The sequence below is a fragment of the Podarcis erhardii genome (genome assembly GCF_964252035.2).
Source record: "Podarcis erhardii genome assembly, chromosome: 5".
Taxonomy (NCBI): Eukaryota; Metazoa; Chordata; class Lepidosauria; order Squamata; family Lacertidae; genus Podarcis; species Podarcis erhardii.
In genome coordinates this window covers 14,055,133-14,070,927 of record NC_138509.1, presented here as the reverse complement: position 1 = coordinate 14,070,927, position 15,795 = coordinate 14,055,133, and the positions used below count along the sequence as shown (strand labels likewise).

The following is a 15,795-nucleotide window of genomic DNA, read 5'->3' as shown; positions in this document are numbered from 1 at the left end:
AGGTGAGAAGTGGATGAACGAGTGAAATTCTTAGAGCCGATCTTTTAGAAACCAGTCGGAAAATAGCTTTCTAAAAGGAAGCACACTTTTTGACTCTGTAGCAGTCAGGGAAGCTAGCTTTACTGTGTTAGGCAAACGCGATCATACATTATGCACAAATTTCAAATGACTTGTCATAAAACAACACAAGCAGCACACTAGCGTAGTAAACTCCTGTAGGGAAAAGGACAGAGCAGGAGGAGGAGGAGCTCCTACAGTCACCATAGGCCCTGCTTCTGTATACGGAGAGTTAGTTCTCAAGCATGTAAACACAAACTTCTAATTCTAAATTTCATCCCCCAGATAAATAGGCAGAAGGGTTTCTTCGCTCTTGGCTGGTAGATGGTGAGAAAACGGCTAAAACGAGTACCCAAGCAGAAGGCATGTGGCCCAGAAGACTTGAGTGGCCCTTAGTGGAATTTATATTTCCTGGCTGGCTTGAGACTGATGTACGTTCTCTTCATTTCTTCACTCTCTGCCTTCTTGATATCCTTGTATCGTTCCCCTTTTGTACTTACTACCTGATTGTCAATGTAGCGAATCATCTTCTTGGGAGCCTAAGGGCAAAGAACGAAAACAGAAGCTGAGTTGCTTTCCAATCTGAATGGGCTGTTTCTTTGTGAATTGGTTGGTGGAAAAGTTAATTTCTTGCACAAATTACTGCGCTAACGCAAGGCTCCTTCCTGGGAGCTCAAGATGACCCATCCACAGTGGAGACTGGCTGCTACATCTTTGCATGACGCACTGGAAGCTGGAAAGACCAGAACACACAGCCTCTGCTGGGAATTTGGCTGTGGTTGCATTATTTAATGACCTACAAGACAGAGACGCAGCAGAATCTGCTGTTTAAACAAAACGTGTGCTCAGAAGAGGGAAATACATAGGGAAATGGCCTCTCTTCATGCGGAGTTTCTTCAATTTCGGTGCAGAAAATGTGCTTCAGTTATACTTTGGGGAATACTATACTGCATGTAAAGGACTCGTTCCAAAAGGGCTGCTGTGTTTAGATAGGAATTCATTGCAAGGCGGGGGGGGGGGGGCATCCTCTTTGGGGTTACAGTAACTTAAGATGTAGAGCTATACATCTTGCTGTATTCTAGAAGGGTAGGGACTGTACTTGAGGGATACACTCTGACAAACCACCATAAAAAGACGGTAGCTTTCAGGATGTAATTGGATTCTTTTGCTTGAAGTTATTTGCTTTTATGAACAGTTCTGGAGGACATCTAACTTGTGATCTCACTTAATTGAAGAGACTGAGGGGTTAGATTATGTGGACTGGGTTCCCTTCCAACTATTTGTTTTTCATAGGGCCCCCCCCACCCCCCCAAAAAAATCCTGTGATATGAAACCTGGCCTCTTGAGTTCATGGAACTCATGCACGGAACTCATGCAGAGCAAATAGTTTTTCCCTACCATTTATTTGCAAGACCCCTACAAGACGTGCCTGTCCCAGAGATTCCTTTCTGAAGCAATTGTATATCTGGAAAAGCATGGCACTATCTGATCTCAGTGCCCGGATGAATGCTTACTGAAATCTACTATTGCCAAGTCCTGTGTGTACATAAAATAGCCCCGATGACGTTGGCATCTGTTGCAGTTTACTAAAAGTGAACACAAAGGCAGTAAAATGGGGGTAGTAATAGTCTGGTGCTAGAGATGTTGAGATGGGGGTTGATGCAACTTTTTAAGCTATTATCCATCCCCCTAGCTCTGAGTGGAAAATCTACTCTAAAGCCATTTGTCTGCTTTTTGCTGGTTCCAGGTTAGATGCCCACAGTTTGTCTGCCCGACCTCAAACCACTGTAAATAATGATACAAAGCAGTGAGGCTGGGTTATAAAAGTTCTTTCCCCTATTTCAGCTATTGGCTTGCATACGTTTGTGTTGCTTACCTCTTTGGGGGGTGCTGGCCTGTGTGTTTTCTGATCCTCTTCATTATCTACCATCATGTACCTAAAACACACAAGAAATGCACAAAGCCCTCTCGAGAGGTGGGTCTTTTAGGAAAGTGCAAAACGCTTTGCCGGTGGGAAGTTTCCCCTTCTTCCTTTGGAGAAAAGTTCCCACCCTGTTGGTTTTAAAGTTTGTTATATAGAGGGCACGCCCTTTCCCACATGGCAGAGCCATATGTGCGATCGACAGGTAACTTAAATTTAGCAGCCAGTTCTGCTGTGAAGTGCTGATTCCATTGACTCTTCTGTGGTAAGGATGCAAATGAAACAGCATATAGATTTTTAAATAAAAATGCCTCCACAAAGCTTTGTGACTGTACCTTTTTGCTGTTGTCTCCCCCAGTAGGTCCTGCTGTACAGAAGTAAGTACCGTATTTTTTGCTCTATAAGACTCACTTTTTCCCCTCCTAAAAAGTAAGGGGAAATGTGTGTGCGTCTTATGGAGCAAATGCAGGCTGCACAGCTATCCCAGAAGCCAGAACAGCAAGAGGGATTGCCGCTTTCACTGCACAGCGACCCCTCTTGCTGTTCTGGCTTCTGAAATTCAGAATATTTTTTTTTCTTGTTTTCCTCCTCCAAAAACTAGGTGCGTCTTGTGGTCTGGTGCGTCTTATAGAGCGAAAAATACGGCATTTTGATCATCTAAGGTCAAATGTTGAGAGAGATGTATTCCTCTTCTTGATAGTACAGCTGGACCTGTTTTCTCCTCTCACATTGTTCAGTTTTCTTTCCAGCCACAGAAATTCAATATATCGAAAATACAGTGTGGCTTGCACTATAAAGAGAGCCAACAGGGAATTGGGAACACACCCAACTCCTTTCTCTTGACCGAGGCCCGTTTAATATAGTCCGGGATGCTTAGAACAGTGATTTTGTTTGAAACCCATTGGTTAATTTACCTATTTAATCAGCTTGAGTAGCTCAGTTGGTTAGAGGCCGTGGTGCTGATAATTCCAAGGCTGCAGGTTCTATCCCCGTATGGGACAGCTGCATATTCTTGCATTGCGGCAGTGGCGCCCACCCTGTGGAACGCCCTCCCACCAGATGTCAAGGAAATAAACAGCTGCCTGACTTTTAGAAGACATCTGAAGGCAGCCTTGTTTAGGGAAGTTTTTAATGTTTGATTTTTTTATTGTGTTTTTAATATCCTGTTGGAAGCCGCTGAGTGTGGCTGGGGAGGTCCGGCCAGATGGGTGGGGTATGAGTAATGAATTAATTAATTAATTCATTAATTACTACTACTACTACTACTATGGGGGAAAGGGTTTGGACTAGATCATGGGTAGGCAACCTAAGGCCCGGGGGCCGGATGCGGCCCAATTGCCTTCTCAATCCAGCCCGCGGACGGTCCAGGAATCAGCGTCTTTTTACATGAGTAGAATGTGTCCTTTTATTTCAAATGCATCTCTGGGTTATTCCCCCCCCCCCAAAAAAAAATATAGTCCGGACCCCCCACAAGGTCTGAGGGACAGTGGACAGGCCCCCTGCTGAAAAAGTTTGCTGACCTCTCGACTAGATGATTGTCAGGGTCCCTTCCAACTATACGGTTCTGTGAAAGCTGATGTTTGGCACTGATGTTCATTTTTGGTGTCCCGAGCTCATATCGAAAAAGCCAGAAATTGTCAGAGTTGCCTTACGCTTCAGGGTCGCACCTAGCAGTCATATTTAGTAACATGAGACTTAGCATCTGTGCCCCCCGCTGAACGACATTAAACTGCAGTAGAATAACGTACACGAATAATACTAGTGCTTATGCTCTGTGTGTATTTAAATCAGTATTTGCATTTGACACATCATCATCTGTGCCTGGGGTACTGCATTCACCGGGGGATAATTCACTGTTGCTACTGTTTTACGGATGGAAAGCTGAACATTCAGGGAACAGGCCTGGAATGTCTCTTATGGGGCAGACTCCATATATAATCCCTTGCTGGTGGCTACAGCCCTGGCAACACTGACTGCAAGGAAGCTCTTTCACAATTACAGGTGACACACACATATTTCTAGAGCTGGACTGAAAGCCAAAATCAAGCCTGACCACTTTGAACCACACTTCCTGAATTGATTTTTGTGGCTTGTTACTTACTTCTCCAAGATAAATTGCTTTAATTCGCCTTGCTTGGGTGTCTTCTGGGATCTGGAAGCTTCCTGAAAGGAAAGAGCAGGACAGGAAATGCAGAAACAGAAATACGAGAAGGTGAGACTCGCATTCAGCTGTTGCCTGGGGAGTATTAATACAGCTTAGACTTAGAGAATACTGGATATTTGTGAGCATCATGATCCCAGCAACCAGTTTCCATAACTGCTGTTATGCAGGGAAAGCTGAAAGGTGCCTTGTCAAAAAAAAAGAGTGTGTTCTAAAGTTTGTGAGGTCCGTCAGAGAACTATCCATCCCCTGCACCAGTTTCTAAAATAAATGTATTACGTGCATGGCTGTTTAAAGCTTGATTATAACACAGAGGTAGAGACATCACCTTACCAACAAAGGTCCGTATAGTAAAAGCTATGGTTTTCCCAGTAGTGATGTATGGAAGTGAGAGCTGGACCATAAAGAAGGCTGATCGCCGAAGAATTGATGCTTTTGAATTATGGTGCTGGAGGAGACTCTTGAGAGTCCCATGGACTGCAAGAAGATCAAACCTCTCCATTCTTGAGGAAATCAGCCCTGAGTGCTCACTGGAAGGACAGATCGTGAAGCTGAGGCTCCAATACTTTGGCCACCTCATGAGAAGAGAAGACACCCTGGAAAAGACCCTGATGTTGGGAAAGATGGAGGACACAAGGAGAAGGGGATGACAAAGGATGAGATCAGTGGACAGTGTTCTCGAAGCTACCAGCATGAGTTTGACCAAACTGCGGGAGGCAGTGGAAGACAGAAGTGCCTGGTGTGCTCTGGTCCATGGGGCCACGAAGAGTCGGACATGACTAAAGGACTAAACAACAACAACAACATAACACAGAGGTAGGAAAAGGACATGGTATATTGTAGGAGTGGGAAGGCTAAGATCAACCTGAAAGAATAGGAAATGCTGGAAGGGCTCCAACTGCATACACCGACAGATCTTGAACTAATCAAACCTTTAACATTTTAAAGCAGAGCTGGGACACGTTTGTTTCACAGGCTGAGTGTGGCCCCCCCAGGCGTCACTCTCAGGCCCTTGGGACCATCCCTAGGCCATGCCCCTCTCCAGTCTTGCTCCGTGCTGTTCTTGTGTGGTGTTTGCATGGCTGCAACACAGCCTTTGAAATGTGATAAGACATCGTTTGCCCGGATGGATATACGCACATGCATAGCAACCTCTGGCTTTCCTGGCTCTTGCATGCAGCATAGACTGGCACCTGTCACTCTGCTTGCTGTGGCCTTGCTGTGCAACCTCTGGAAGGAGGAATGCAGCTTGAGAGCTGAAAAGGGTTCCCCGCTCTTATTTTAAAGGTTTTATGGAGGAAACCTATATTCTCCAATGATAAAGAAAGTGGAATCACACACAGCTTCTGTACTGAAATGTAGACTTTCTAACAGGCTACCATTTGAATTTTGATTCCCAGCACAGGTGGAATACTTGGCAGTTCGGTCCAGAAACTCCTCTTTCACCTGGCTGAAAATGACCTGGTTTCTCCCAGTCTGCTTCCTGGCATGGCACAGCTATGGGACAATACCCGATTCTCTCCCACTTGGGACTACAGTGGTACCTTGGGTTACGTATGCTTCAGGTTACAGACGTTTCAGGTTACAGACTCCACTAACCCAGAAATAGTACCTCAGGTTAAGAACTTTGCTTCAGGATGAGAACAGAAATTGTGTTCTGCTGGCGCGGCGGCAGCAGGAGGCCCCATTAGCTAAAGTGGTGCTTCAGGTTAAGAACAGTTTCAGGTTAAGAATGGACCTCTGGAACAAATTAAGTACTTAACCCGAGGTACCACTGTACTGTAATGTGCTCTATGTGGGGCTACAGGGTGACTCGGAAACTACAACTAATGCAGAACACAGCAGGTAACTGGTGATGGAGTGGCCACTGGGACCATATAACACCAATCCTGAAAGACCTACAGTGCTGGCGCTGATCTTTAAAGCCCTAAATGGCCTTGGCCCAGTATATCTGAAAGAGTGGCTCCACCCCCATTGTTCAGCCCGGACACTGAGGTCCAGCTCTGAGGGCCTTGTGGCAGTTCCCTCATTGTGAGAGGTGAGGTTACAGCAGGGAACCAGGCAGAAGGCCTTCTCGGTAGTGGCACCTGCCCTGTGGAACACCCTCCCATCAGATGTCAAGGAGATGAGTAAGTACATAAGCTTCAGAAGACATCTGAAGGCAGCGTTGTATAGGAAAGACTTTTGATGTGTGATGTTTTGTTTTGTTTTTATATGTGTTGGAAGCTGCCCAGAGAGGCTGAGGCAACCCAGTCAGATGGGTGGGGCATGAATAATAAAATTATTACTATTACCTGTATGGTTGCATCCAGGGTGTTGAGTTGCACCTTCTCCTCTAGGATGAGCTGTGCTGCCTCTTCCAGGTTCCCCAAGGCCATGCCTAGAGCCTTTTGGGCTTGGCTCACCGTGCAGGATGGAAACATCTCCAGAATCATTTCCACTGGATCACCATGTGTTTCCTGGTCAAGGCAAGGAAGAAACAGAATGAATCGTAGAGTTGTAAGGAACGACGAGAGTCATCTTGTCCAAGCCCCTGCAATGCAGGAATCTTTTGCCCAACCTGGGGCTTGAACCCACAATCCCGAGATGTTCTAGCAACGGACCAAACACACATTTATTGCAACCCCACTCTGCAAAGCAAACCCTCTCGGTTTTCAGGGAAGTAATCAGCTGCGATGGCACGGCGGACAGGAAAAAAAGAATTTCACAAGGAAATCCACCAACCAGAGTTAGCTGAAGAGGCCACTAAAGTTGAACCTCCCAGTCCATACCTCTGCTGGGGCTCCCTCGACCGGGGAACACGACAGCCTGTTGTCCTCAGACACACTTGCTCCCTCTTCACAAACATGGGCCGTTGCTTCAGATTTTACATGGCTCCTGCTCTGCATGGTGTATTCTGGAAGATGCACAACACCTTTAGACACAAAAGACCCTAGCAGACCCACCTACCTGCCGCTCAAAGAGAACAAGACAATTTGTACCACTTTATTAATTTTTTAAATTAAATTTTCTGTTTTACAATATAAAATATCCATTTAAAGGTAAAGGTAAAGGTACCCCTGCCCGTCAGGGCCAGTCGTGTCCGACTCTAGGGTTGCGCGCCCATCTCGCTTAAGAGGCCGGGGGCCAGCGCTGTCCGGAGACACTTCCGGGTCACGTGGCCAGCGTGACGAAGCTGCTCTGGCGAGCCAGCACCAGCGCAGCACACGGAAACGCTGTTTACCTTCCCGCTATAAAGTGGTACCTATTTATCTACTTGCACTTAGGGGTGCTTTTGAACTGCTAGGTGGGCAGGAGCTGGGACTGAAAGACAGGAGCTCACCCCGCTGTGGGGATTCGAACCGCCGACCATACGATTGGCAAGTCCTAGGCACTGACGTTTTACCCACAGCGCCACCCGCGTCCCTCCAAAATATTCATTTAAACAACCTTAAAATATTAGTGACTTCCTGTCTTCTCTTTCCATGGTTCATTTTGCATAACATAAATCCCTGCATATTTTATATAAACTAAACCATTCAGTATTCCATTAGTACATCTATCAAAACTTATTTGCACTGTTTAATTTATCTTAATGCTACCAATGTTTTCAAATGTACACAATACGCCCCCATATATTCAATATATGTTTTCCAATCTTCTTTAAATGTATGCTCCTCTTGTTCTCTTATTCTGTAAGAATAAGCTACACATATTCCATCAGTTTCAGCTGCCATTCTTCTTTAGTTGGGACCTCGCTCATTTTGCATTTGGGGGCTAATGAAACACGGGCCGCAGTAGTAGAATACATAAATAACCTTTTTTGACACCTGGGAATTTCCATCTGAATTATCCCCAACAGAAAGGACTCTGGTTTTTTTTTTTGGGGGGGGAGGTGCTTTTAAACATATTTTTCAATTCATTATAAATGATTTCCCAATACTCTTTTATCCTTTTACAGGTCCACCACATATGAAAGAACATACCCTCGACCTCATTGCATCTCCAGCACTTATCTGCTTCAGTCTTATACATCTTAGCAAGCCATGTGAAACACTGCCTAGGCAGTTTTGTATTTATACTAGACACACTGTGTTTATAGCATAGCTTATCTAAATGATGTCAAAATGGACCGTGGACCTCTCACGTTCTAAAGCTGCACATATGGGCGAGGTAGACTGGCTTAAATGAGAAGTTGGCGGCACAGAACTCTACACAAGTGTTTTCATATATTCAGTGTCATGTTTCACCGTGAAGACACTGGCTTGTCTCTTCTGGCACTATTACAGTGGTACCTCGGGTTAAGATCTTAATACGTTCTGGAGGTCCGTTCTTAACCTGAAACTGTTCTTAAAGCTAGTTCAACTCTTGACCTCTCCAGTTACCATCATTGGTAAGTTTGATTTATTACCTCCCCTCCACCCTAAGCGCCATATATTAAATACAACTTTAATATAGTAATCAGGTATTAAAAGGTCAAGCTAAATATTATTAATTATCATTCACTGAATTTGTTAGTCGCTTTCTCTTGCCCAAGGCAACTCAAAGAGACTCACAACCCAAAAAAGATTCAAAATGGGTGGCAAAATGCCAACTGTGCTGGGTTTTTTTGTATTCCTCTAGGGCCAGGGCCCGGTGTCTTCCCACCCACCCAAAATCACTTTATACTAAGAAATTATGTGTGGTATCCAAGACCCTGATGTATCTTAATTCTACCTCCTCTTATTCAGTGTGCTACAAGCCTTGTATTCCAGTTAGCCTCTTGGACAACACCTTTAGCCAGACAATACTGCCTGTCACCCGAGTGCTCATCGCACGACTTACGTTTACTGCGGGCTTCATGGAGCCTTTCTGAGAGAGAAAACATCATTTCACAAACGTTGCTACTGCAAGAAAAGGACAGAGCATTATTGGCAAAGACCAGATTGAGGAGCAACCAGGAAATTTCCTCTCCCATCGCAGTATCCAGTCTAGTGGAGACAGAGGTAAGGAGAGCAAACGCCAAAGAGACTCTATTCATCGCAAAACATTCCAAAATGGCAAAGGCATGCAGAACAATATAATTTGTAGCCACATGATCATTCTGAATAACTTCAGTCAAAATGCTTTGTTCAGACCCCACTGTTTGAAATCTGCAGGACTGAAGTAGCGCTGGGAAAACCTAGAAGGACTATACGATGACTGTATTACGTGAGACCTCCCATGAAGACATGAGTTCATAAGGCATGGAAGTTCAGTAATTCCTGATGGAAAGAAGACAAAGTCCCTACCAGAGAGGAATGGCAAGTTAAACTGATGGACTACACTAAAATGGCAAAGCTGACTGGAAAACTCAGGAACCAAGAGGACAAAAACTTTTTAAAAATGGGGGAAATTTATAATTTATCTAGGAGACCACTGCAAGCAGATGGAAACATTAGCAGGATTTGAAACCTACTTGTATGTAACAAATACCATGGATAATATGGATTGATTTAAAATCTAGAATATGGAATAATATGCAGCTGTAAATGTTGACAATAGGACCCATGGAGGGGATGTGGGGGGGGGGGGAAGTCTTGAGATTCAGAGTAATCTCTCTATATGGACATGCATTTGGATGTTATACATTTGTATTTGTAAAATCAAATAAAAATGATTTTTTAAAAAAGGAAGTTCAGTAACCCCACCCCCGAAAGTTAGAACACAAGTTCAGAAACTTGAAAGCAGGAGACCTTTGTAGCGACGACCTACCTATTATCTAATTTGTCTCCAAATTAACGGGGGACAAAGTTGGAAACAAAAGATTGGCACTTGCTGTAAAATTAATAAGCTGAAATTCTCCACCACTGAAATCTAGCAAATACGAGCAGAAGGAGATCCAAATGTTGACAACAGCAGAGCAAGACTCTGACAGCTATGGCCTAGGCAGCACATATCAGAAGAGCTCACTCACTGAGCTCAGGTGTGATCACATCTTTTAAAAGCAGTAACATTTACCTGTTGATTTCCGCAAAGCCAGGGACGTACGCTCCCATCATTTCCATAAAGGTGTCCATGTCAAAATTCTCTTCAAACGACTCGTGGGACCCAAGCCCTTCCAGGACGCTTGCCATGTAGGAGAAAACAATGTCATCCAGACCACTGGGGGTGGGGAAAGGAAAGGAAAGCAAAAAGATTATAGAAACCCGACAAGTTCCATTTGCTTATCACACCCTGTTGGATAAAAGCCACCTGATTCCTTAAGATGAACTGCAGTTAATGTTTCATTTAGATTTCTTCCCCAATCAGCTTTATAAAACATGTTTATGTTAAAAAGCCATGAACGGAACAATAAAAAATATTGGCGCTCCTTTTTGCTATGTTGTTGCAGCGACCCAAACATTTTGAATCCTGTGAACAATGTGTTTTGTTAAGTCACTATTCAATAAGCACTGTGCAGTTTTCTTTCCACCCTAGTCAGATTGGCCAAATGTGAGGAATGATGGGAGCTGAATTGCAACAATATCTGGAGGGCTACAGATCTCCCAGCCCTGCTCTAAATTCTTCACCATCGGCCAGGTATCTCCAGAGAGGACCGAGAACGAAACCTGCCTGAGTCAGCGTAGACCAAGGTTTCCCAAAGTTGGGTCTCCAGCTGTTTTTGGACCACAACTCCCATCACCCCTAGCTAGCTGGACCAGTGGTCAGGGATGATGGGATTTGGAGTCCAAAAACAGCTGGAAACCCAAGTTTGTAAAATCCTGGCATAGACAATACTGAGCAAGATTGACTAATGCTATGAGGCAGCCTATTAAGTCCCTATGGAAAAGCTTTTGCTGCAGCCAGGAACGTTTTGTTGTTGTTGTTTTTTTTAAGAAAACCTTTGATTCAAAGGCAAAGCCAGAAATTAAAACTGGAAATCCATCTTCAACAATCTCTTCAGCCTCTAGAATAATTCAACATTTGCTGCCTGCTCCCCTGCTCTACTGCCCCAAGAATGAAACTCTTAAAACTAACTATTTAAAATATCCACATCAATGATTATTTACAGTTCATAGAAATGGAAGCTGAGGGATACTATTTCCACAGAAATGTACAGTTATGCCGTTTATGTAAAATACTGGGTTTGCCATAATTTGTGTGTCTATAAAATTAGGATTTTTCATTTTTTAAAGGAAAGAGTCTGACCTTTCCTGAAGTCCAGAGTGCCAGGTAAGCTATAGACAGAAGGAAAGCTTACTGGTGAAGAATAGAGAGGGGAGCAGATAATTATTTTGACACTTAAGCTTCTCCCACGAGACATTTAACAATTATGCAATTATTTTTCTAGCATAGCAATTAACAAATTATTAATTAAATGTTACATTCACCATTAATGACGATATCATCTGACATCTATGAGTACAGCTAAATAAAGACTGAGGAGTACCTATGGAAGTAAGGTAGTAAAGGGACCCTTCACCATTAGGTCCAGTCGTGACTGACTCTGGGGTTGCGACGCTCATCTTGCTTTATTGGCCAAGGGAGCCAGCGTGCAGCTTCCGGGTCATGTGGCCAGTATGACTAAGCCACTTCTGGCAAACCAGAGCAGCGCACAGAAACACCGTTTACCTTCCTGCCAGAGCGATACCTATTTATCTACTTGCACTTTGAGGTGCTTTTGAACTGCTAGGTTGGCAGGAGCAGGGACCGAGCAACGGAAGCTCACCCCCTCACGGGGATTCGAACCGCCAACCTTCTGATCGGCAAGTCCTAGGCTCTGTGGTTTAACCCACAGCTCCACCATGTCCCTTTACCTATGGAAGTAGGAGGATCAATAAGCCATGATGACATTCTAATACTGTGAATAAGACCCTCTTTGAAAAGCATCAGAGAAAAGGGGGAAAGGGAAGGAGAAAAGGAGGTTGCACCCATAAATTAATTTGTTTACACATCCAGCTTACTCAGCCATAACAACTTGTTAAAATTATACACTCCATCACTCTAATTTTCTACAAAAACAAAACATATTGAATCCCCACAGTGCTACAGCAAGCCAATTTTGGCTTTGCTCCAGTACAGTAACTAAAAATACTCATTACGTAAGGTTTGTGGTTTCATAGAATCATAGAATCAGAAGAGACCACAAGGGCCATCGAGTCCAACCCCCTGCCAAGCAGGAAACACCATCAGAGCGCTCCTGACATATGGTTGTCAAGCCTCTGCTTAAAGACCTCCAAAGAAGGAGACTCCACCACACTCCTTGGCAGCAAATTCCACTGTCGAACAGCTCTTACTGTCAGGAAGTTCTTCCTAATGTTTAGGTGGAATCTTCTTTCTTGTAGTTTGGATCCATTGCTCCGTGTCCGCTTCTCTGGAGCAGCAGAAAACAACCTTTCGCCCTCCTCTATGTGACATCCTTTTATATATTTGAACACGGCTATCATATCACCCCTTAACCTCCTCTTCTCCAGGCTAAACATGCCCAGCTCCCTTAGCCATTCCTCATAAGGCATCGTTTCCAGGCCTTTGACCATTTTGGTTGCCCTCCTCTGGACACATTCCAGTTTGTCAGTCTCCTTCTTGAACTGTGGTGCCCAGAACTGGACACAGTACTCCAGGTGAGGTCTAACCAGAGCAGAATACAGTGGCACTATTACTTCCCTTGATCTAGATGCTATACTCCTATTGATGCAGCCCAGAATTGCATTGGCTTTTTTAGCTGCCGCATCACACTGTTGGCTCATGTCAAGTTTGTGGTCAACCAAGACTCCTAGATCCTTTTCACATGTACTGCTCTCAAGCCAGGTGTCACCCATCTTGTATTTGTGCCTCTCATTTTTTTTTGCCCAAGTGCAATACTTTACATTTCTCCCTGTTAAAATTCATTTTGTTTGTTTCAGAAGAAGGAAATCCTACAGTTGGACAACAGGCACCGTGAAGGCCACGCCATGCAGTTTCAGTTTAGGAACTTGGCTTCGGTAAACTGGATTTGGAACTGAAAAATCACCATAGAGGTCCCAGAGACACAAAGGCTAGTAGATGCCAGCCCACTCTGTAACGCAGTTGTGACACACCGCTAATGAAAATCCACACAGTGATTTCGCATGGAAAACATAACACGCTTCTGTATGGCTGTCCTAGACCCAAAGTGAGATAAAACGTACCTCAAGTCAGCACCCGGGATATGATTCTGGATGAAGACTGACAAACTATCTTGGATTATTCTCTCCGACTGCATTTCCTTTGAGGAGTGTGTGCTGGGGAAGAGAAAACACACACACACAATTTCAAAGTGCAAACCGACACAAGCTCCAATGCATAATGCTGAATTTGCAGGCCAAAATACGAGACGTGCTCCCTCTGCCAGATCAAGGCACCACTCAGATGATTTTGTACTGTACAAAATCTGAAATGTGTCAAGAAAAATCACAGGCCCCAGCAGTTCTTCCCTGGGGAATCTACTGATTTCGAGCCACGGCCTCAGGTGAAGGAGAAGTGGAATATTCCAGCCAATAACTCAGCTTAGAGCCAAATTCTGCATGATCAATGCACAAGTGCATTTAGCATACCAGGTGGGTTTTCTCTTTTAAGCCACCAGGAGTCATGATCAGGATCATGCCCCACTGCATGCAATAATAATAATAATTTATTATTTCTACCCTGCCCATCTGGCTGGGTTTCCTCAGCCACTCTGGGCAGCTCCCAGCAGAATATTAAAAACACGATAAAACATCAAACATTAAAAACTTCCCTAAACAGGGCTGCTTTCCGATGTCTTCTAAAAGTCAGATAGTTGTTTATTTCCTTGACATATGATGGGAGGGCGTTCCACAGGGCGGGTGCGAATACCGAGAAGGCCCTCTGCCTGGTTCCTTGTAACCTTACTTCTTGCAGTGAGGGAACCGCCAGAAGGCCCTCGGAGCTGGACCTCAATGTCTGGGCTGAACGATGGGGGTGGAGACGCTTCTTCAGGTATACATGTGTGTCTAGGAATACAATTTTTTCCCAGTCTCCTGTTGAAAAGCAACCCCCTCACCCCCACTACGGACACCAATAGTACTTGGTGTGTGATTTTCATCAGGTAAACATTACATAAACCCCCTCCGCCCTGGAGTCTCAGTCCTACCTGCAATTTATTTAGCTATAGATGAAAATGTTTCAGGAACAGAACTGCGAGGTAGGAATAGCACATTCAAGCATTTGTTTTTGCTGGGCTCGTATCGGGATGATGTGATTAGAGCTGTCAAAGGCTCCATACGTAATCATTTGCGTTCCAGATGTTCTGGAATAACGACAATGATCTGTCTTGGCGCACGGCGGCAAGAATATCCAATGGAAAGGAAGGAGTACTGGGGGAGTAAGCGCATTGATACGAATGAATGGCGTTTAACTAAAACCAGGTGTAAATATGTGCAAGTACCACAACGGTAAGAAGGATTTTGTGTCCTGCGTTGTAAAGAGTGCCATAGAATACTTTCCCTAGCATGGCAGTGAAGTCATGGGGGCGGGGGGGGGGTGGAGAGAAAGGTTCTCACCAACTCGGTTTCTGCATGTCAGGCTGCCCTGAAAAGGAACCAAAAGAGGACCAATTTACAAATATGAAGGCAAGCAGGACCATAAAGAAGCTGGATATTTCTGCAGTCTGTTGCAAAAGCACACACACACAAATAATTATCATAATATTAGTAACCGCCAAATAGATATGTGTGCTTTTGTAATAATTTGGAAAGGGTGTCTGAGCAGCCTGAGCATCCTTTGCCCAGGCAGGATGGGGGAGGCCATCATTAGGGTGCCATCATTAGGCCAAGTAGGGCACAGTTTTAGGCAAACTAGTTTTCTTTCGCGCTTGAGAAAGGCAATTTAAGATCGAGGCGCTGCTTTTTCTTGCCATTTAAAATAAACTTTGCAGCTTCAAGTTTTCATTCCGCCCCCCCCCACCCTGTAAGGCTTTTGAAAATCGAAGTTAGCAGGGGAGGGGGGCGTTTTGGGTGCGCGCGCGCAAGTATTTAGCTTCGCCTAGGGCGCAAAACAGACCCGGCACCGACGCTGCCGCGAGAGCAGCAGGGGACTCCGCCGGAGGGTGAATGCACTCTGCACATGCTCAGGAGGCGGCGCAAAAAACGACGACAAGCAGCTAAAGTAAAGGGCTTCTGGAAACACTCACTAGGGGCGTGCCTGCCTGTAGGTCTGTCTGTCTGTCTGTCCGTCCGCCGGGCGACCTGCGCGCCTCCTCCGCCCGCTCCCGCGTAGAGATGTTGAAAGAATCACGTGGTTCCGAATCCTCCTTCATCCCAAAGCGGGAGGAGGAGGAGGAGGAGGAGGAGGAGGAGGATGTGGTCCAGATTAGCATCACTGCGCATAGACTTAGAAATGCAGACTGATCACTCGCATCCGAATAGGAGACTTCCTGGTAGCTTTGGAAGACTCACTCGCTCCTTCTTCTGTCAGAGCCAATGTGCGCCTTCCTAGTGGGCTGCTAGCGTATATATTGCGAGTTCAAATTGGATGGGCACATGTGAATTAATCAATCCAGTAAATCAATGCAAAATACACCATGAGAAAGGAGAAGGAACTCAGCAAAGAACAATTAGAAGAGCTGAACATAGCAGACCAAGTAAAAGAGGCAGAAATCTTTCACCCCACCACACAAAAAAAGTTCTGCTCGTTTCTGCTGCTCAGCCGCGCACCGAGTAGCCATTCAGTACCTTATGGAGAATAAAGACCTGGCAAAGGT

At 44.9% G+C, this 15,795-nt stretch overlaps 1 protein-coding gene across 2 annotated transcripts; it reads right to left on the bottom strand.

The window, feature by feature from the left end:
* Positions 1–103: 103 nt before the first annotated feature.
* CUEDC2 (CUE domain containing 2) lies at positions 104–15,372 on the bottom strand. Of its 2 annotated transcripts, none has more exons than XM_081864418.1 (9): positions 15,226–15,372; positions 13,226–13,318; positions 10,098–10,241; positions 8,943–9,004; positions 6,911–7,035; positions 6,434–6,598; positions 4,080–4,141; positions 1,934–1,994; positions 104–596 (listed from the first exon to the last, which is right to left on the bottom strand). In XM_081864418.1, the coding sequence occupies exons 2-9, from the start codon at positions 13,297–13,299 to the stop codon at positions 450–452; spliced, it is 840 nt and encodes a 279-aa protein (XP_081720544.1). In that variant the 5' UTR covers positions 13,300–13,318; positions 15,226–15,372; the 3' UTR covers positions 104–449. The 2 variants fall into 2 exon arrangements, with proteins under 2 accessions (XP_081720544.1, XP_081720545.1); XM_081864419.1 differs by having other exon boundaries at positions 8,943–9,001.
* Positions 15,373–15,795: the final 423 nt, after the last annotated feature.

Excerpts from the sequence above, each read along its gene's own strand:
- CUEDC2 (XM_081864418.1), bottom strand. The coding sequence starts at position 13,299 with ATGCAGTCGGAGAGAATAATCCAAGATAGTTTGTCAGTCTTCATCCAG. Across the intron at positions 9,005-10,097 it reads GGCTTTGCGGAAATCAACAG|TAGCAACGTTTGTGAAATGA; the intron begins GTAAATGTTACT and ends CTTTTCTTGCAG. Across the intron at positions 1,995-4,079 it reads AAGCAATTTATCTTGGAGAA|GTACATGATGGTAGATAATG; the intron begins GTAAGTAACAAG and ends TGTGTGTTTTAG.